This window comes from Oncorhynchus mykiss, chromosome 2 (assembly GCF_057628025.1).
Source record: "Oncorhynchus mykiss isolate SJ-2025 chromosome 2, ASM5762802v1, whole genome shotgun sequence".
Lineage (NCBI taxonomy): Eukaryota > Metazoa > Chordata > Actinopteri > Salmoniformes > Salmonidae > Oncorhynchus > Oncorhynchus mykiss.
Genome location: NC_143023.1, coordinates 89,953,867 through 89,976,435, shown reverse-complemented (window position 1 = coordinate 89,976,435; position 22,569 = coordinate 89,953,867). Strand labels below are relative to the sequence as shown.

The following is a 22,569-nucleotide window of genomic DNA, read 5'->3' as shown; positions in this document are numbered from 1 at the left end:
GCTATTGTTAGCTGTGCGTTGGCAGAGAGGGTACAGGCTTAGCTGGACATTCCGAGCGATTGCCTGCCCCGCTACTCAAACAAGCCCAAACAACGAGGCTGAGACTGAGGCTGATATCCTTTATGCTGCCTGGCTGCCCCCCCCCCCCCTCAAACATAACCCCCTATAATCTTCACTGGAATGAACACATATCATCTCTGGCTGATTGACTGAGTCACTGCTATGTCATTGTTATGAATCTGAATAGCTTCTAGGAAGCTGAACAGCAATGACATCCTTTTTAAATGAAGCACTTCTAATAGTATTATTATACAGTAATATGGTGAGATCTGTTGACTTGATCAAATATTGTAATTTCTCCCATTTAGGATAATGTCTTGTTAGAATAGTCTTTATTACCCCTATAGGACCATTTCATTTACTTGTATTGTCCACCCCATGTGTACACTTCAGCAGCATCATGTGTACACTTCACCAGCATCATGTGTACATCTCAACAACATAATGTGTACACCTCACCAACATCATGTGTACACCTCACCAACATAATATGGACACCTCACCAACATAATATATACACCTCACCAACATAATATATACACCTCACCAACATCATGTGTACACTTCACCAGCATCATGTGCACACTTCACCAGCATCATGTGTACACCTCACCAGCATCATGTGTACACCTCACCAACATCATGTGTACACTTCACCAGCATCATGTGCACACTTCACCAGCATCATGTGTACACCTCACCAGCATCATGTGTACACTTCACCAGCATCATGTGTACAACTCACCAGCATCATGTGTACATCTCAACAACATCATGTGTACACCTCAACAACATCATGTGTACACCTCACCAACATCATGTATACACCTCAACAACATCATGTGTACACCTCACCAACATCATGTGTACACCTCAACAACATCATGTGTACACCTCACCAACAACCTGTGTACACCTCACCAACATCATATATACATACACCTCACCAACATCATGTATACACCTCACCAACAACCTGTGTACATCTCAACAACATCACGTATACACCTCACCAACATCATGTGTGCCACCTCATGGATTGAACTCTACCCTGTTCTTCATGAATCATCTATGATGCAGGGCCTTCATTATGCCAGCACACAGCCTTAAAGGCTGCGTCCACCAAAGCGTATTACATACATGGCTTTAAAACACATCAATACTCCAAGAAGCTTACTCAGAGAAACATGCATAAACATGGTATAGAATAAAACGTTGGCTTTGTCCTGCAGTCTAGCAACCAAGACTTGAGCTATACAACTCAAATGGCTTTGTTCTGCAGTCTAGCAACCAAGACTTGAGCTATACAACTCAAATGGCTTTGTTCTGCAGTCTAGCAACCAAGACTTGAGCTATACAACTCAAATGGCTTTGTTCTGCAGTCTAGCAACCAAGACTTGAGCTATACAACTCAAATGGCTTTGTTCTGCAGTCTAGCAACCAAGACTTGAGCTATACAACTCAAATGGCTTTGTTCTGCAGTCTAGCAACCAAGACTTGAGCTATACAACTCAAATGGCTTTGTTCTGCAGTCTAGCAACCAAGACTTGAGCTATACAACTCAAATGGCTTTGTTCAGGTTATGTCACAGTATGTTATTATTCAAGGGCCAGCGATAACGATTTGTTTCATATTTCTCGTGTTGTTGTCATGTTCTGGTGTGTGGCGAATGTAATAGCTAGCTACAACCATGCAAGCAAAGGACCGGTCACCATAACAACGATGGTAAGTTGGTGATTTATTCCAGGAGTGGAAAGGAGAGAATGAGGGTGAGGAAGGTGAGGGGTGTTGGAGAGAGAGAGGGAGGAAGGGATGGAGAAGGGGCTGGGGTAATCAGTTCCTACTGATGACAATGGGGGACATTCAGGGAAGGAAAGGGGGAGTAAGGGGGGCAAGCAGGGAGGTAATGGAGAAAATTAGCCAAGAGATTTTAGTGTTTTAGACTCCATGCTGTGCTGCTGTAGTGACACTGGGTCACAATGGAGCGGTAGCAGCTTTTATTGTGTCAATGGCTGGTTCATGTTCAGTGGGACACACTGTAGCAAAACGGTTTGGAACAGAATTAGTATTGGAACAGGATCCCTGTGTCAATACTCCTCCTTCGCCTCCCACTCTTCCTCTACTGCTCTCATTCTCCCATTCTTTCCTCCTCTATCCTTCCCTCTCCTCCTCCTCCCCTGGCTATTGTCCAGTATTGGCCTGGCTGGCCGGCTGTGTGTCTCAGTGCTTATCTGGAGCACACAGTGAGTGCTGGCTAACAGAGGTGTCTCTGCGGCCAGACAAGCCCAGTTGGAGAGTCTCTGGATCTGCTGGCTCTGTGACTGGTAGAAGGGTTCAGGAGCAGGCTCTGTGACTGGAGGATGGGTTCAGGACCAGGCTCTGTGACTGGTAGAAGGGTTCAGGAGCAGGAACTGTGACTGGTAGAAGGGTTCAGGAGCAGGCTCTGTGACTGGTGGAGGGGTTCAGGAGCAGGCTCTGTGACTTTTGGAAGGGTTTAGGAGCAGGCTCTGTGACTTTTGGGAGGGTTCAGGAGCAGGCTCTGTGACTGGTGGAGGGGTTCAGGAGCAGGCTCTGTGACTGGTGGAGGGTTCAGGAGCAGGCTCTGTGACTGTTGGAGGGGTTCAGGAGCAGGCTCTGTGACTTTTGGGAGGGTTCAGGAGCAGGCTCTGTGACTGGTGGAAGGGTTCAGGAGCAGGCTCTGTGACTGGTGGAGGGTTCAGGAGCAGGCTCTGTGACTGGTGGAGGGGTTCAGGAGCAGGCTCTGTGACTGGTGGAGGGTTTAGGAGCAGGCTCTGTCACTGGTAGAGGGGTTCAGAAGCAGGCTCTGTGACTGGTAGAAGGGTTCAGGAGCAGGCTCTGTGACTGGTGGAGGAGTTTAGGAGCAGGCTCTGTGACTGGTGGAGGGGTTCAGGAGCAGGACAAGGAGAGCTGTGATATTATCACTTATCACACACAGGTGCGCTTACACACTTACACACTTGCACACACTTACAGTTGCATGGATGACACCAAGGTTATTATAGTTTCATGTTTTTATATTCACTTTTATTTCTATTCATTTGGGGATTTAAAAAAAAATTCAGTTTAGTTTCAGTTATTTTTCAGACCTGATTTGCATATTTTTTATTTTGTTTAAGGCGTATAAAAAAATATTTATATTTAGTTTTTATATGATTTCATTTTAGTTTTAGTGTTAGAGACAGAAAGCATTCGTGGGAGGCTAGGAGCCATTTGTGTAGAATATATTTGTGTGTGTTTTTTGGGGAAGTCACTTTGCAACTGTGGGGCAATAATACATAAGGTGATGGGTCATGTCATAGTTTACATTCGTATTCAGACCCTTTGCTATGAAACTTGAATTTGAGCTCATGTGCATCCTGTTTCCATTGATCATCCTTGAGATGTTTCTACAACTTGATTGGAGTCTATCTGTGGTAAATTCAATTGATTGGACATGATTTGAAAAGGCACACACCTGTCTATATAAGGTCCCACAGTTGATAGTGCATGTCAGAGCAAAAACCAAGCCATGAGGTGGAAGGAATTGTCTATAGAGCTCCGAGACAGAATTGTGTCGAGGCACAGATCGGAATAAGGGTACGAAAAAAATTCTGCAGCATTGAAGGTCCCCAAGAACACAGTGGACTCTTAAACGGAAGTTTGGAACCGCCAAGACTCTTCCTACAGCTGGCCGCCCGGCCAAACTGAGCAATCAGGGGAGAAGGGCCTTGGTCAGGGAGGTGTCCAAGAACCCGATGGTCATTCTGACAGAGCTGTAGAGTTCATCTGTGGGGATGGAAACCTTCCGGGAGGACAACCATCTCTGCAGCACTCCACCAATCAGGCCTTTATGGTAGTGTCCAGACAGAAGCCACTCCTCAGTAAAAGGCACATGACAGCCCACTTGGAGTTTGCCAAAAGGCACCTAAAGACTCTCAGACCATGAGAAACAAGATTCTCTGGTCTGATGAAACCAAGATTGAACTCTTTGGCCTGAATGCCAAGCGTCACGTCAAAGTACAGAGAGATCCTTGATGAAAACCTGCTCCAGAGCACTCAGGACCTCAGACTAGGGCGAAGGTTCACCTTCCAACAGGACAATGATCCTAAGCACACAGCCAAGATAACGCAGGAGTGGCTTCGGGACAAGTCTTTGAATGTCCTTGAGTGGCCCGGCCACTCCCCATCCAACCTGACAGAGCTTGAGAAGATCTGCAGAGAAGAATGGGAGAAACACCCCAAATACAGGTATGCCAAGCTTGTAGCATCATACCCAAGAATAATCAAGACTGTAATCACTGCCGAAGGTGCTTCAACAAAGTACTGAATAAAGGGTCTGAATCTAAACCTGCTTTTGCTTTGTCGTTATGGGGTATTGCGTGTAGATTGATGAGGGAAAATCAATTTAATCAGTTTTAGAATAATGTTGTAATGTAACAAAATGTGGAAAAAGACAAGGGGTCTGAATACTTTCCCGAAGGCACAGTAAGTATTGAAATAGCTACAGCAAATAGGATTAGGCCAATTACTCTGAATGCCACTTGTTGTGCTGCCCTGCTGTGAGACTCTTTGTTTTACTGCGCGGTGCCAGTCAAGTTGAAATAGGCTAACGCCCAACCCTAGCATATGCATGTCCAGACCTCTGAGTCTCGGGATATATAAATAACTCTACATCCAGATGTGTTCTCTCTCTCTCTCTTACTCTCTCTCTCTCTCTCTCTCTTACTCTCTCTCTCTCTCTCTTACTCTCTCTCTTATTCTCTCTCTCTCGCGCTTCTCACACTCTCTCTCTTATTCTCTCTCTCTCTCTCTTACTCTCTCTCACTCTCTCTTATTCTCTCTCTCTTGCGCTTCTCACACTCTCTCTCTTACTCTCTCATTCACTCTCTCTCTCTTTCTCTTACTCTCTCTCTCTCTCTCTCTTGCGCTTCTCACTCTCTCTCGCTTCTCTCTCTCTTACTCTCTCTTGCTTCTTTCTCTCTCTCTCTCTCTCTCTCTCTTACTCACCCTCTCTCTCTTACTCGCTTCTCTCTCTCTTACTCTCTCTCGCTTCTTTCTCTCTCTCTCTTACTCACCCTCTCTCTCTTACTCGCTTCTCTCTCTCTTACTCTCTCTCGCTTCTTTCTCTCTCTCTCTTACTCACTCTCTCTCTTATTCTCCCTCTCTTTCTATATTCCAGGAGAGGTAGTTGTTGAGGGTTGGAGTGGGCGAGGGTGTATGTATGAGAGGTTGGCAGGGTGAATGAGGGAGTGTGTGGGAGGGGGGATATTTAAGTGTGTGTGCCGCTTTTGTCTCTATGTGTGTGTTCCAAGGTTATTATAGTAAACTGAAACAAAAATGAAAACGAATTATGAAAAAAGAGTGGTAAACTGAAAAACAATAAATAACAGACCTGTATGAAAAACTAAAACTATTATCTTTGACTCCAAAACGAACTAAAGTCAAATCTAAACCATCATGAATTATGTTCAGCGTTTTGAGGGTTTTCAAGCTACTGAAGCTGGTGGATAAATATGACCAGTAGATGGCGATGTTTCAAATAGGCCTAGCTTGTGCATCACTATCACTAGCTAACAGGGGAAAAAATCATCTAGGTATTTAAGTTCATTCAATTTTTTTAAACAAAATTTAAAAAGCATTGGATTGGTGTAAACATGGGAGAGAGAGAGTTTCCTTCTATAACGAAGTTAAGAACGTACCTTAATCTCACTCCACAGCTAACTTGAAATTGTAGTTATTTTTCTATAGGTCAAACGTGTGTCTGCGAGCAGAGAATCACTGGTTCGGTATGGGGACAGGGACAGTGGAGGAAGCTACACTGTTAGCAGCACACTGACGTCTGTTTCACTGGTTCCGTGACTCGGGATCGACAGCTCAGCTCAACGGCTGGGGTCACTCACTGTGTAGTCAGTTTGAAAGGGGTGTTTCACTGGTTCCGTGACTCGGGATTGACAGCTCAGCTCAACGGCTGGGGTCACTCACTGTGTAGTCAGTTTGAAAGGGGTGTTTCACTGGTTCCGTGACTCGGGATCGACAGCTCAGCTCAACGGCTGGGGTCACTCACTGTGTAGTCAGTTTGAAAGGGCTGAGTAATGGACTTAGGAACGTACCGTAAAGTCACTCCACAATGTCACTGATGGAGCTATCAAATCAGGTATTTCTTGATAGCTCAAACAGTTGGTATGTTGTCAATTAGGACAGTCACATGTGTCTACAACAGAGGATCACTGGTTCACACCCAGTACAGGGACAGTGGAGGAAGCTACACACTAACATCTGTTTCACTTCTGAAAATAGACAAAATATCATTTAAACCTAACTCAAATAAGGTATTTCTGTAAATTTTTTGAAATAAATTTGCTACAATTTCGACAACCTGTTTTCACTTCGTCATTATGGGGTATTGTTTGTAGATTTCTGGGGATAACTATTTTTTTAAATCCATTTTAGGCTGTACCGTAACAAAATGTGGAAAAAGTCAAGAGGTCTGAACACTTTCCAAAGGCACTGTAAGTGATTATGCCTGAGAAGCCGGTGTTTGGAGGATATACGTGACTCGTTTCAGGAAACTAGGCGTATGTCGCGCGTCACTACTTCAAAGGAGAGCCTTGAACGTACACTTTTTTTTAATTATCAAAATTAGTTTTTTGGCAGAAATGCCTTCTGGAACATGTGAACTTTCATGTGCCTTAACAACAAACTTGTTTGCCATCTGTAAATACGAATTAAATTGTTAAAATTGCTGAGATAATGAGTGGGCTGGACATGCCGAGAGATGAGTTTGGATTGGTTTGCCATGCTTCTGTCTATTTGAGCTGGTCAGTATGTGTAGGTAATCCTGTCTAACGCGGCTTAAAAAAAACATTGTGTAGTAGAACTGCATAAGTGTTGCTCTCCACTTTCTGTAGGACCGAGTTTTGAAATCAGTGGAGTTGGAGTATGATAGCTTAGGAGAACATATGTCTACGGATTACATTTTCAAACTAAGGGCAACCATGGCATCTGTGACAGAAGCATTGTCAGTTATAGCCTAATGTTAGCTAGCTAACATTGAACCTTGTTGGTTAGTTACCTGCAGATTCATGCAGGTTAGTAACGTCATGAGTTGGGATTATGGTTCATTGTTTAGCTAGCTAGCTACATGTCTTAACAAAAGACTCCACTATGCACGTATCCATTTCATTAAAATGTTCATGATGTCACTGCAACACGACAGCTGTTGACAGATGTAGCTGGTAAATTCTGCTACATAAGAACGAATCGAGCCGGTCGGTCATATATTGGTAAAGGTTTTGTTAGGCCCGAGATGAGAAGGCGGGGGCCTGCAAACCATGCCAATATATCCTTCAAACACCGGCTTCGAGGGCATTGTCACTTTTATATAACGGGTTACATTTTCAAATATGTATATATATTTTTTAAATTAAAAACTTTATTTTGATGAATTTATTTATACTATCTCATCCTTCCACAAGATATAGTCCCAACACAAATCTAGGGTTGCTTCCCAATCCGGCTGGTCGTTTGTTCTTTCCAGAGATGAGACCCAGTCATGAAGTCTTTTTGTTCCGTATCGATTTGTTCGTTCTAAATGTTCCATTGCCATACTGGCAGCCAACGTTCTTATCCCTTGCTTGCTAGCTGGCCAACTATGGCTAATTTACAGTCACGTCAAACAGTGCAGCCAGAATAACAATGAGGTAGCTGCATTTGCATTTGTTTAAGCTGTTTTCTAGTGACATTTATTTGGATACATCCATTGTGGTAACTTCCGGCGCCGACAGAGATGGCCGCCTCGCTTCGCGTTCCTAGGAAACTATGCAGTTTTTTGTTTTTTTACGTGTTATTTTTTACATTGGTACCCCAGGTCATCTTAGGTTTCATTACATACAGTCGAGAAGAACTACTGAATATAAGAGCAGCGTCAACTCAACATCAGTACGACCAAGAATATGACTTTCGCGAAGCGGATCCTGTGTTCTGCCTTTCACCCAGGACAACGGAATGGATCCCAGCCGGCGACCCAAAAAAACGACTTTGTAAAAGAGGGAAACGAAGCGGTCTTCTGGTCAGACTCCGGAGACGGGCACATTGCGCACCACTCCCTAGCATACTTCTCGCCAATGTCCAGTCTCTTGACAACAAGGTTGATGAAATCCGAGCAAGGGTAGCATTCCAGAGGGACATCAGAGACTGTAACGTTCTTTGCTTCACGGAAACATGGGTCACTGGAGAGACGCTATCGGAGTCGGTGCAGCCACCTGGTTTCTCCACGCATCGCGCCGACAGAAACAAACATCTTTCTGGTAAGAAGAGGGGCGGGGGCGTATGCTTTATGGTTAACGAGACGTGGTGTGGTCACAACAACATACAGGAACTCAAGTCCTTCTGTTCACCTGATTTAGAATTCCTCACAATCAAATGTCGACCGCATTATCTACCAAGGGAATTCTCTTCGATTATAATCACAGCCGTATATATTCCCCCCCAAGCAGACACATCGATGGCTCTGAACAAACTTTATTTGACTCTTTGCAAACTGGAATCCACATATCCTGAGGCTGCATTCATTGTAGCTGGGGATTTTAACAAGGCTAATCTGAAAACAAGACTCCCTAAATTGTATCAGCATATCGATTGCGCAACCAGGGCTGGCAAAACCTTGGATCATTGCTATTGTAACTTCCGCGACGCATATAAGGCCCTCTCCCGCTCTCCTTTCGGAAAAGCTGAACACGACTCCATTTAGTTGCTCCCTGCCTACAAACAGAAACTAAAACAAGAAGCTCCCGCGCTGAGGTCTGTTCAACGCTGGTCCGACCAATCTGATTCCACACTCCAAGACTGCTTCCATCACGTGGACTGGGATATGTTTCGTATTGCGTCAGACAACAACATTGACGAATACGCTGATTCGGTGAGCGAGTTCATTAGAACGTGCGTTGAAGATGTCGTTCCCATAGCAACGATTAAAACATTCCCAAAACAGAAATCGTGGATTGATGGCAGCATTCACGTGAAACTGAAAGCGCGAACCACTGCTTTTAATCAGGGCAAGGTGACCAGAAACATGACCGAATACAAACAGTGTAGCTATTCCCTCCGCAAGGCAATCAAACAAGCTAAGCGTCAATATAGAGACAAAGTAGAATCGCAATTCAACGGCTCAGACACAAGAGGTATGTGGCAGGGTCTACAGTCAATCACGGATTACAAAAAGAAAACCAGCCCAGTCACGGACAAGGATGCCTTGCTCCCAGGCAGACTAAATAACTTTTTTGCCCACTTTGAGGACAATACAGTGCCACTGACACGGCCCGCAACCAAAACAAACTCCTTCACTGCAGCCGAGGTGAGTAAAACATTTAAACGTGTTAACCCTCGCAAGGCTGCAGGCCCAGACGGCATCCCCAGCCGCGCCCTCAGAGCATGCGCAGACCAGCTGGCTGGTGTGTTTACGGACATATTCAATCAATCCCTATCCCAGTCTGCTGTTCCCACATGCTTCAAGAGGGCCACCATTGTTCCTGTTCCCAAGAAAGCTAAGGTAACTGAGCTAAACAACTACCGCCCCGTAGCACTCACTTCCGTCATCATGAAGTGCTTTGAGAGACTAGTCAAGCACTATATCACCTCCACCCTACCTGACACCCTAGACCCACTCCAATTTGCTTACCGCCCAAATAGGTCCACAGACGATGCAATCTCAACCACACTGCACACTGCCCTAACCCATCTGGACAAGAGGAATACCTATGTGAGAATGCTGTTCATCGACTACAGCTCAGCATTTAACACCATAGTACCCTCCAAACTCGTCATCAAGCTCGAGACCCTGGGTCTCGACCCCGCCCTGTGCAACTGGGTACTGGACTTCCTGACGGGCCGCCCCCAGGTGGTGAGGGTAGGTAACAACATCTCCACCCCGCTGATCCTCAACACTGGGGCCCCACAAGGGTGCGTTCTGAGCCCTCTCCTGTACTCCCTGTTCACCCACGACTGCGTGGCCACGCACGCCTCCAACTCAACCATCAAGTTTGCGGACGACACAACAGTGGTAGGCTTGATTACCAACAACGACGAGACGGCCTACAGGGAGGAGGTGAGGGCCCTCGGAGTGTTGTGTCAGGAAAATAACCTCACACTCAACGTCAACAAAACTAAGGAGATGATTGTGGACTTCAGGAAACAGCAGAGGGAACACCCCCCTATCCACATCGATGGAACAGCAGTGGAGAGGGTAGTAAGTTTTAAGTTCCTCGGCGTACACATCACAGACAAACTGAATTGGTCCACCCACACAGACAGCATCGTGATGAAGGCGCAGCAGCGCCTCTTCAACCTCAGGAGGCTGAAGAAATTCGGCTTGTCACCAAAAGCACTCACAAACTTCTACAGATGCACAATCGAGAGCATCCTGTCGGGCTGTATCACCGCCTGGTACGGCAACTGCTCCGCCCTCAACCGTAAGGCTCTCCAGAGGGTAGTGAGGTCCGCACAATGCATCACCGGTGGCAAACTACCTGCCCTCCAGGACACCTACACCACCCGATGTCACAGGAAGGCCATAAAGATCATCAAGGACAACAACCACCCGAGCCACTGCCTGTTCACCCCGCTATCATCCAGAAGGCGAGGTCAGTACAGGTGCATCAAAGCTGGGACCGAGAGACTGAAAAACAGCTTCTATCTCAAGGCCATCAGACTCAAGGCCAAACAGCCACCACTAACATTGAGTGGCTGCTGCCAACACACTGACTCAACTACAGCCACTTTAATAATGGGAATTGATGTAAAATATGTCACTAGCCACTTTAAACAATGCTACTTAATATAATGTTTACATACCCTACATTATTCATCTCATATGTCTACGTATATACTGTACTCTATATCATCTACTGCATCTTTATGTAATACATGTATCACTAGCCACTTTAAACTATGCCACTTTGTTTACATACTCATCTCATATGTATATACTGTTCTCGATACCATCTACTGCATCTTGCCTATGCCGTTCTGTACCATCACTCATTCACATATCTTTATGTACATATTCTTTATCCCTTTACACTTGTAGTAAGGTAGTAGTTTTGGAATTGTTAGTTAGATTACTCGTTGGTTATTACTGCATTGTCGGAACTAGAAGCACAAGCATTTCGCTACACTCGCATTAACATCTGCTAACCATGTGTATGTGTGACAAATAAAATTTTATTTGATTTACTTATTTAGGGAAATCTATGTGAAATACTAATTTCTCTTGAAACCAGGATATGTTACTTTCACTTTTTTGTTTATTTTGTTTTGTGTATGTGACAAATAAAATTTGATTTGATTTGATTTGATAACATCGAGCAAATGATTTCACCTGGCATAGAAAATGTGCTCTTTTGTCAGAACACTGTTGTTCAGAGGGGCCAACAACACAGATAACACAATAACTTCAAACTGAAGCTGGAAAGACAGCAAACTATCTGCACTTCGTTTCATTTGGCCTGTTTTCTATTGATATTTCTCTGTATATATCCATAAAATTATGCTGATTCATGATTTCGACTGGCTGAGAAAAGCTGCCTGCCTCTTTGTCTCATTCTGGCTCCTGATGCGTTCATTACTACGCGACAGCTGGAGATCGAATTTGAATATTGAAACAATATTGCAAATGTTGGAGATACAGAAAGCAACGTTTATACAACGTTATACTAATCTCTAAATGTTAGTCTAAAAGAAATGTGAGATAATATCAAGATGCTTTTTATAGTGAAGATTTTGTTTATAAAGTACCTGGCTGGGTTGATGAGACAGAGGATTGCGCAGTCAGATGGAACAGAGTAAATAGGCCTTTTAACCTCATAGATTTAGACACACACATTGTACAAATATGTTATATAACCTACAGAATCGTATATCCCAATGTTTTATGGGTACATAATCACGATAGGACAAAGGTTGATATCGCCCAACCCTAATATATACACCATCTCTCTTTTAGATGCATACATTATCTCTCATATCTCTCTTACGCGCACACACACACACACACACACACACACACACACACACACACACACACACACCACACACACGCGCGCACGCACACAGAACATGAGCCAAATGAGCCAAATCTCATTCACACACACACACACACACAGAACATGAGCCAAATGAGCCAAATCACATTCACACACAAACTAGTAAACACACAAACAAATCAATGTGTAAAGTGCACGTAGGTGTGCACTTTAGTGTCTACATAATATACAGTTATGCAGTGTTAACTTTAAGTCGATATACTGTAAGTTAACGAGTTTGCTAGTCTGCAATCTCGGCAGGTCTGGATGTCATCATATCGTAACATCATATCATGATATTGTATCGTAGCATCGTATACCCTCTTCTGCCTGCTCTCGGCAGCAGCCAGCTGTGCTGACATCCTCTCCTGCATCTTCCTGCAGTGCGCCATGACTGCCTCCAGGACTGAGATGGGGCTGGAGCCAACTGGCCGGCGTTCTTTGTCCCCCCCGGGGACACAGTCAAAGTCCCTCTGCAGGGCCAGGAAGGGGTCCGTCAGACTGAAGTGGCCGTAACGCTCCTGGAGGAACACATCCTTACGCCGCGCCTATGGAGAGATAGAGGAAGACAGGATGTTACATTTGAAAAGAATCACATCAATCACTGACCAAGAGTGTTGGTCATGTTCATATACAGAGAGACAGAGAGCGAGAGACAGTGACAGAGAAAGAGAGAGACAAATGAGGGTTAAGTATAGATAACCATTTTATAAGAATCACATCAGTCTATGACTATTTGATTTATATAACCGATTGATTCTTAAAAGCAAAGTGCATTAGGTAGGTATTTGTTTGATGACTACTATATGAACTGATTGATTATCATTATCATGATTGCCAATTATTTCAATGACTATTTCACTAGTAACGTGGAAAAACTCAGAAGTGAAATGATAATATGGTGAACCATCATATTTTTGTATAAAATATTGAATAATGAAAGAGGATTGCTGTTTTGAATTTGGTCAAGTTAGTGTGGGAGAGGTGGAAGAACTATTGTTATCCATCAACAATGATAAACCACCAGGTAGTGACAACCTTGATGGGAAACCATTGAGAATGGTAGCAGACTGCAATGACACCCCTATTTGCTATATCTTTAACCAAATAAATTAAAATAAAATAAACAGGTGTAGGTAGACCTTACAGTGAAATGCTTACTTACAAGCCCTTAACTAACAATGCCATTTTAAGAAAAATAGATCAGTAAAAAATAAGAAATAAAAGTAGCAAATAGTTAGAGCAGCAGTAAAATAACAATAGCGAGGCTATATACAGGGGGTACCGGTACCGAGTCAATGTGCGGGGTACAGGTTAGTCAAGGTAATATGTACACTACAGTTCAAAAGTTTGGGGTCACTTAGAAATGTCATTGTTTTTGCATTTTTTTGTCCATTAAAATAACATCAAATTGATCAGAAATACAGGTACCTTGTTCATTTTGTAAATGACTATTTTGTAAATGACTATTGTAGCTGGAAACAGCAGATTTTTTAATGGAATGTCTACGTACAGAGGCCCATTATCAGCAGCCATCACTCCTGTGTTCCAATGGCACGTTGTGTTAGCTAATCCAAGTGTATCATTTTAAAAGGCTAATTGATCATTAGAAGACCATTTTGCAATTATAGCAGCTTCATTAAATAGTACCCTCAAAACACCAGTCTCATCGTCAACAGTGAAGAGGCGACTCCGGGATGCTGGCCTTCTAGGCAGAGTTCCTCTGTCCAGTGTCTGTGTTCTTTTGTCCATCTTAATCTTTTATTTGTATTGGCCAGTCTGAGATATGGCTTTTTAATTGCAACTCTGTCTAGAAGGCCAGCATCCCGGAGTCACGGCTTCACTGTTGACATTGAGACTGGTGTTTTGCGGGAACTATTTAAAGAAGATGGCAGTTGAGGACTTGAGAGCTGTTTGTTTCTCAAACTAGACACTCTAATGTACTTGTCCTCTTGCTCCGTTGCCTCCCATTCCTCTTCCTATTTTAGTTAGAGCCAGTTTGTGCTGTTCTGTGAAGGGAGTAATACACAGCGTTGTACGAGATCTTCAGTTTCTTGGCAATTTCTCGCATGGAATAGCCTTCATTTCTCAGAACAAGAATAGACTGATGAGTTTCAGAAGAAAGTTCTTTGTTTCTGGCCATTTTGAGCCTGTAATTGAACCCACAAATGCTGATGCTCCAGATACTCAACTAGTCTAAAGAAGGCCAGTTTTTTGCTTCCTTAATCACTTAATTACTCGGCCTTGTCTCAGGATGGTAAGTTGGTGGTTGAAGATATCCCTCTAGTGGTGTGCTGGCTGTGCTTTGGCAAAGTGGGTGGGGTTATATCCTTCCTATTTGGCCATGTCCGGGGGTATCTTCGGATGGGGCGACATTGTCTCCTGATCCCTCCTGTCTCAGCCTCCAGTATTTATGCTGCAGTAGTTTATGTGTTGGGGGGCTAGGGTCAGTCTGTTATATCTGGAGTACTTCTCCTGTCTTATCCGGTGTCCTGTGTGAATTTAAGTATGCTCTCTCTAATTCTCTCTTTCTCTTTATCTTTCTCTCTCTCGGAGGACCTGAGCCCTAGCACCATGCCTCAGGACTACCTGGCATGATGACTCCTTGCTGTCCCCAGTCCACCTGGCCGTGCTGCTGCTCCAGTTTCAACTGTTCTGCCTGTGGCTATGGAACCCTGAACTGTTCACCGGACGTGCTACCTGTCCCAGACCTGCTGTTTTCAACTCTCTAGAGACAGCAGGAGCGGTAGAGATACTCTTAATGATCGGCTATGAAAAGCCAACTGACATTTACTCCTGAGGTGCTGACTTGCTGCACCCTCGACAACTTATGAACATTTGAACATCTTGGCCATGTTCTGTTATAATCTCCACCCGGCACAGCCAGAAGAGGACTGGCCACCCCTCATAGCCTGGTTCCTCTCTAGGTTTCTTTCTAGGTTTTGGCCTTTCTAGGGAGTTTTTCCTAGCCACCGTGCTTCTACACCTGCATTGCTTGCTGTTTGGGGTTTTAGGCTGGGTTTCTGTACAGCACTTTGAGATATCAGCTGATGTAAGAAGGGCTATATAAATACATTTGATTTGATTTTGATTTGATTTGAGAGAGAGTAAGAGGGAGAGAGAGAGTAAGAGGGAGAGAGAGATGTGCACACTGCCCACAAAATTAGGTGTAAACTGACCTGCACTTCCTAACCTCCTGCCCAATGTATGACCATATTAGAGAGACATATTTCCCTCAGATTACACAGTTCAACAAAGAATTTGAAAACAAATCCAATTTTGATAAACTCCCATATGTACTGGGTGAAATTCCACAGTGTGCAATCACAGCAGCAAGATGTGTGACCTGTTGCCACAAGAAAAGGGCAACCAGTGAAGAACAAACACCATTGTAAATACAACCCATATTTATGCTTATTTATTTTATATTGTGTCCTTTAACCATTTGTACATTGTTAAAACACTGTATATATATATATAATATGACATTTGTAATGTCTTTACTGTTTTGAAACCTCTGTATGTGTAATGTTTACTGTTAATTTTTGTTGTTTTTCACTTTATATATTCACTTTGTATGTTGTCTACCTCACTTGCTTTGGCAATGTTAACACATGTTTCCCATGCCAATAAAGCCCTTGAATTGAATTGAGAGAGTAAGAGGGAGAGGGAGAGAGAGAGTAAGAGGGAGAGAGAGAGGGTAAGAGGGAGGGAGAGAGAGTAAGAGGGAGAGAGAGAGAGTAAGAGGGAGAGAAAGTAAGAGGGAGAGAGAGAGCGTAAGAGGGAGAGGGAGAGTAAGAGGGAGAGGGAGAGTAAGAGGGAGAGAGAAAGAGAGGGAGAGTAAGAGGGAGGGAGAGTAAGAGGGAGAGAGAGAGAGTAAGAGGGAGAGAAAGTAAGAGGGAGAGAGAGAGAGTAAGAGGGAGAGAGAGAGTAAGAGGGAGAGAGAAGGGGGCAGTGAGGTGGTTGACTCCCAGCCATCTGGTCCTCTACACTGGGCTTTCACAAATCTCCTCCCTGATCACAGAGGATCTACCACACACACACACACACACACACACACACACACACACACACACACACACACACACACACACACACACACACACACACACACACACACACACACACACACACACACACACACACACACACACACACACACACACACACACACAACACAACACACCACACACGCACTCCTTTATCCTCATCACATAAACCTCTGCTCATCTCTTCTATATCCCACACACACACCACCCACACTTATTCTCAATCTCAGCCCCATAACTGAAACCCTTCCAAACTCCAGACACACATACAGACCCACTCTGAATCTCATCGACTTCCCACCCTCAGGCTCAATGTAGGTTACACACGCTCACCTACCTCATTCTCAACGTAGGATACACACACCCATTTACCTCATTCTCATTGTAGGATACATACACCCACCTACCTCATTCTCAAAGTAGGTTACACACACCCACCTACCTCATTCTCAACGTAGGTTACACACACACACCCACCTACCTCATTCTCAAAGTAGGTTACACACACCCACCTACCTCATTCTCAAAGTAGGTTACACACACCCACCTACCTCATTCTCGATGTAGGTTACACACACCCGCCTACCTCATTCTCAACGTAGGTTACACACACCCACCTACCCCATTCTCAATGTAGGTTACACACACCCACCTACCTCATTCTCAACGTAGGTTACACACACCCACCTACCTCATTCTCAACGTAGGTTACACACACCCACCTACCTCATTCTCAACGTAGGTTACACACACCCACCTACCTCATTCTCAACGTAGGTTACACACACCCACCTACCTCAGTCTCAAAGTAGGTTACACACACCCACCTACCTCATTCTCAACGTAGGTTACACACCCCCACCTACCTCATTCTCAACGTAGGTTACACACACCCACCTACCCCATTCTCAATGTAGGTTACACACACCCACCTACCTCATTCTCAACGTAGGTTACACACACCCACCTACCTCATTCTCAACGTAGGTTACACACACCCACCTACCTCAGTCTCAAAGTAGGTTACACACACCCACCTACCTCATTCTCAACGTAGGTTACACACCCCCACCTACCTCATTCTCAACGTAGGTTACACACACCCACGTACCTCATTCTCAACGCAGGTTACACACACCCACCTACCTCATTCTCAATGTAGGTTACACACACCCACCTACCTCATTCTCAACGTAGGTTACACACACCCACCTACCTCATTCTCAATGTAGGTTACACACACCCACCTACCTCATTCTCAACGTAGGTTACACACACCCACCTACCTCATTCTCAACGTAGGTTACACACGCCCACCTACCTCATTCTCAACGCAGGTTACACACACCCACCTACCTCATTCTCAATGTAGGTTACACACACCCCCTACCTCATTCACAATGTAGGTTACACACACCCACCTACCTCATTCTCAACGTAGGTTACACACACCCACCTACCTCATTATCAACGTAGGTTACACACACCCACCTACCTCATTCTCAACGTAGGTTACACACACCCACCTACCTCATTCTCAACGCAGGTTACACACACCCACCTACCTCATTCTCAATGTAGGTTACACACACCCACCTACCTCATTCACAATGTAGGTTACACACACCCACCTACCTCATTCTCAATGTAGGTTACACACACCCACCTACCTCATTCTCAATGTAGGTTACACACACCCACCTACCTCATTCTCAACGTAGGTTACACACACCCACCTACCTCATTCTCAACGTAGGTTACACACACCCACCTACCCCATTCTCAACGTAGGTTACACACACCTCACCTACCTAAAACTCCCCAGTCCTTAACAATTGCAAGCATACCCTTAACATGATTCAGCCACCAGCATGTTTGACAATATGGAGAGTGGTACTCAGTGTTGGATTTGTTGTGTTGGATTTCCTCCAGACATAACACTTTGTATTCAGGACAAAAAGTGAATTGCTTTGCCACATTTTTTGCAGTATTACGTTAGTGCCTTGTTGCAAACAGGATGCAAGTTTTGGAATATTAATTTTTCTTCTGTACAGGCTTCCTTCTCGTCAATTAGGTTAGTATTGTAGAGTAACTTCAATGTTGTTGATCCATCCTCAGTTTTCTCCAATCACAACCATTAAACTCTGTAACTATTTTAAAGTCACCATTGGCCTCATGGTGAAATCCCTGAGCGGTTTCCTTCCACTCTGGCAACTGAGTTAGGAAGGAAGCCTGTATCTTTGTCATGACTGGGTGTCTTGATACACCATCCAAAGTGTAACTAATAGCTTCACCATGCTCTTAGGCAGTGGTTCCCAAACATTTTATAGTCCCGTACCCCTTCAAACATTCAACCTCCAGCTACATACCCCCTCTAGCACAAGGGTCAGCGCACTCTCAAATGTTGTTTTTTGTCATCATTGTAAGACTGCCACACAAACACTATACAATACATTTATTAAACATAAGAATGAGTGTGAGTTTTTGTCACAAGGCAGCTCGTGGGAAGTGACAAAGAGCTCTTTAAAGGACCAGGGCACAAATAATAATATAATAATAATCAATCACTTTGCTCTTTGTTTAACCATCTTACATATAAAACTTTATTTGTTCATTGAAAATTGTGAATTATTCACCACAGGTTAATGAGAAGGGTGTGCTTGAAAGGATGCACATAACTCTGCAATGTTGGGTTGTACTGGAGAGAGTCTGTCTTAAATCATTTTCCACACAGTCTGTGCTTGTATTTAGTTTTCATGCTAGTGAGGGCAGAGAATCCACTCTCTTAGGTGTCTCTGCTCTGACTATTAATCTGGTTAGTCCAAGGAAAATGTATGCAGGCATTTATTAGTTGTATAACAGGTATAAGATATGGATGGGCAGTCCTTACATGATTATGATTCTACTTTACCAAACACAACACAGCTCTTAGGGCACGTTGCTAACTAGCAGAAACATGTGTTTACCTCAACAAACAAACAGCCTGTGGCTCCCTGTGAAGGAGATGGCATCTGTAACCAGCGTTTATCTCTGGTGGGGATATCCATCCAATAATATTTACACTGCAGAGGAGAGAACAAGGCGACCTCTGGGTATCCAGCACAGGCTACTACGCATTTCATGACCTGCAGATAACTTCACTAGAGGCAGACCCTTTCTACTGTTAATAAATGTTTAATAAGAGATGACTAAATGCTGTAGGTGTAGTTAGTAAATGGTTAATAAGGAAGTAATTAGTGCTTATCATACTCTTTCTTTGAGGAAGGGCAGAAAACAAGACATTTTCACACTAGAGTTTAGGGTCGGCCCTATTGTGGCAGTCAGGACGTAATGGGGAGCTGTCGATATCCTGGTGAGCTGGAAGAGGTCAAGGGTCACACACTAATACCCCTCTGTGGTGCCGTGAGAGGGTCATTATAGCATGATGAGAGGGACGGTGCAAAAACCAGGTCGATCCTCAGAGATCTCAGCTGTCAGTCTCTGAGTCCCTCAAGGCCTCGTTGATCCTATTGATGATGCACTAGAGGTAATTAATTAATAGCTAAAGCATTTTAGCAGGATGGCGCCGACAGACATGGTCACCCTGTTTCAAGCTCCTAAGCAACTTCACAGTATTTTTTTTTGTTTTGTGTTATTTATTACATTATTTTCTCCGAAAGTATGTTTTATTTTTTCTGACAGCCAGAAATAACTTTTGGATATTAGATCGGAGGTCACTCATCAGAGATTTGAGCAGAAATTAGACTTCTCTGACCTGGATCATTTGTTTGAACATGCAGCTCTATTCATCCTGGGGGCTGCACCAAAATGCAGACGGAGGAGAAGAGGAAGAAGTGGGTCCCTAGTCAGACTCAAGCGGCTGCATACCATCCACCGCTTCCAAGTATATTACTCGCTAACGTTCATTTCTTGGGCAATAAAGTAGGCGAGGATCTCCTTCCAGAGAGACATCAGGGACTGTACAATAATCAGTTTTATGGAATCACAGCTCTCTCAGGATATATTGTCCCTGTCCATTCAGCCAGCAGGGTTCCCCGTCCATCATGCAGACAGAAAAAAAGAACTCACTGGGAAAAAGAAAGGCATAGAGGTTTGTTTCATGATTAACAACTCATGGTGCGATTGTGGTAACATACAGGAACTCAAGTCCTTTTGTTCTCCTGATCTTGCCGACGGCTCTCAAGGAACTATACTGGACTATGTACATACTGGAAACTGAGGCGACATTTATTGTAGCTGGGGACTTTAATAAAGGAAATCACCTGTGCTACACACACATGACAGACTCTGGATCATTGCTACTCTCCCTTCCGGGATGGCTACAAGACCCTCCCCCAACCACTTTTTGGCAAATCACGCCTTCATTCTGCTCCTCCCGACCCATAGGCAGAAACTTAAGCAGAAAGCACCCGTGGTGAGGACTGTTCAATATTGGTCTGACCAATCAGAATCTATAATTCAAGATTGTTTTGATCACGCAATGTTCTGGTTATGTGGGTTGCCTCTGAGAATAGTATCGACGTATACACTGACTTGGTGACTGGGTTCATCAGGAAGTGCATAGAGGATGATGTTCCCACTGTGACGATTACAACTTATCCAAACCAAAAACCGTGGATAGATGGCAACATTCGTGCAAAACTACAAGCGCGAACCACTGCATTTAGCCATGGCAAGGTGACTGAGAACATCGATGTGTACAAACAGACTAGCGATGACCTCCGTAAAAAAAAAAGTGTAGTCACAGTTCAACGGCTCAGATATGAGACGCCAGCCACGCCGTGGACACTGAAGCCTCGCTCCTGGACGAGTTAAACACCTTCTTCTCCCACTTCGAGGAAAACAACATGGAGTAGCCGACGCAGGCCCTCACCGCTTACGAGGACTATGTGCTCTCGTTCTCCGTGGCCGACATGAGTAGGTCATATAAGAATGTTAATCATTGCTAGGCTACTGGCCCAGACGACATCCCGAGCCGCGTTCTCAGAGCATGTGCAGACAAGCTGTCTGGAGTTTTTAAGAACATATTCAATCTCTTCCATATCCCAGTCTGTTGATCCCACTTGCTTCAAGATGTCCACTATTGTTCCTGTACCCAAGTATATTTATTTCCCCGTAGCACTCACTTCTGTCATCATGAAGTGCTTTGAGGGTGTAGTTAAGGACCATATCACCTCCACCTTACCCAACTCCCTAGACCCAGTACAATTTGCATACCGCCCTAACAGATTCATGGACGCCGATCGCAATTGCACTGCACACTGTCCTTTCTGACCTGGGCAAGAGAACTACTGTACCTATGTAAGAATGCTGTTCATCGACTACATCTCAGTCTTCAACACAAAACCGCCCTCCAAGCTCATCACTAAGCTCAGGGCCCTGGGTCTCCCTGTGCAACTGGGTCCTGGACTTCCTGACGGGCAGACCCCAAGTGGTGAAGGTAGGCAACAACACTTACGCCAAGCGATCCTCAACATGAGGGCCCCAGAGGGGTGCGTGCTCAGCCCCCTCCTGTACACCCTGTTCACCCATGACTTGGTAGCCACACACATTTCAAACTCAACCATTTAGTTTGCTGATGACAAAACAGTTTCTGATTACCTACAACGACGAGACAGCCTACAGGGAGTAGGTGAGAGGCCTGGCGGAGTGGTGCCAGGAAACGTCAACAAAACGAAGGAGCTGATGGTGGACTACAGAAGACAGCAGAGAGAGCATGCCCCCATCGACTGGGCCGCAGTGGAAAGGTTTAAAAGCTTCTAGTGCACATCACTGAGGAAATGAAATGGCCCCTTCAAAGAAGGCGCAACAGTGCCTCTTCAACCTCAGGAGGCTGAAGAATATCGTCTTGGTCCCTAAAACCCTCACCAACTTCTACAGATGCCCCATTGAGAGCATCCTGTCGGCTGTATCACCACCTGGTACGGGATTGCACCGCCCGCAACCGCAAGGGCTCTCCTACTACTAATAGAGTATTTCATATATCCAGAGTTGTATTCACCAGTAAGCCCAACACATCACCGGGGGCACACTGCCTGCCCTCCAGGACATCTACAGCACCCGGTGTCACCAGAAAGCCAATAAGATCTTTAAGGACCTTAGCCACCCAAACCACGGCCTATTCACCCCACTAACATCTAGAAGGCGGAGACATTACATGTGCACCAAAGCTGGGACCGAGAGGGATAAAATAGCTTCTATCGCCAGGCCATCAGACTGTTAAACAGTCACTACCCAGTACCCTGAACCTTAGTCACTGTTACTAGCCGGCTACCACCCGGTACATGCACCTTAAAGACTGTTACTAGCCGGCTACCACCCGGTACATGCACTTTAAAGACTGTTACTAGCCGGCTACCACCCAGTACCTTAGAGACTGTTAT

The 22,569-nt window shown here is 44.6% G+C and overlaps 1 protein-coding gene across 1 annotated transcript in view; it reads right to left on the bottom strand.

Moving 5' to 3' along the window:
• The window catches only part of LOC110502295 (cortactin-binding protein 2), a 103,365-nt gene that overhangs the window by 29,843 nt on the left and 50,953 nt on the right, over positions 1–22,569 (bottom strand). The window contains 1 exon segment of the mRNA XM_090215595.1: positions 12,458–12,685. Within this exon segment, the coding sequence (XP_090071721.1) occupies positions 12,458–12,685 (228 nt within the window).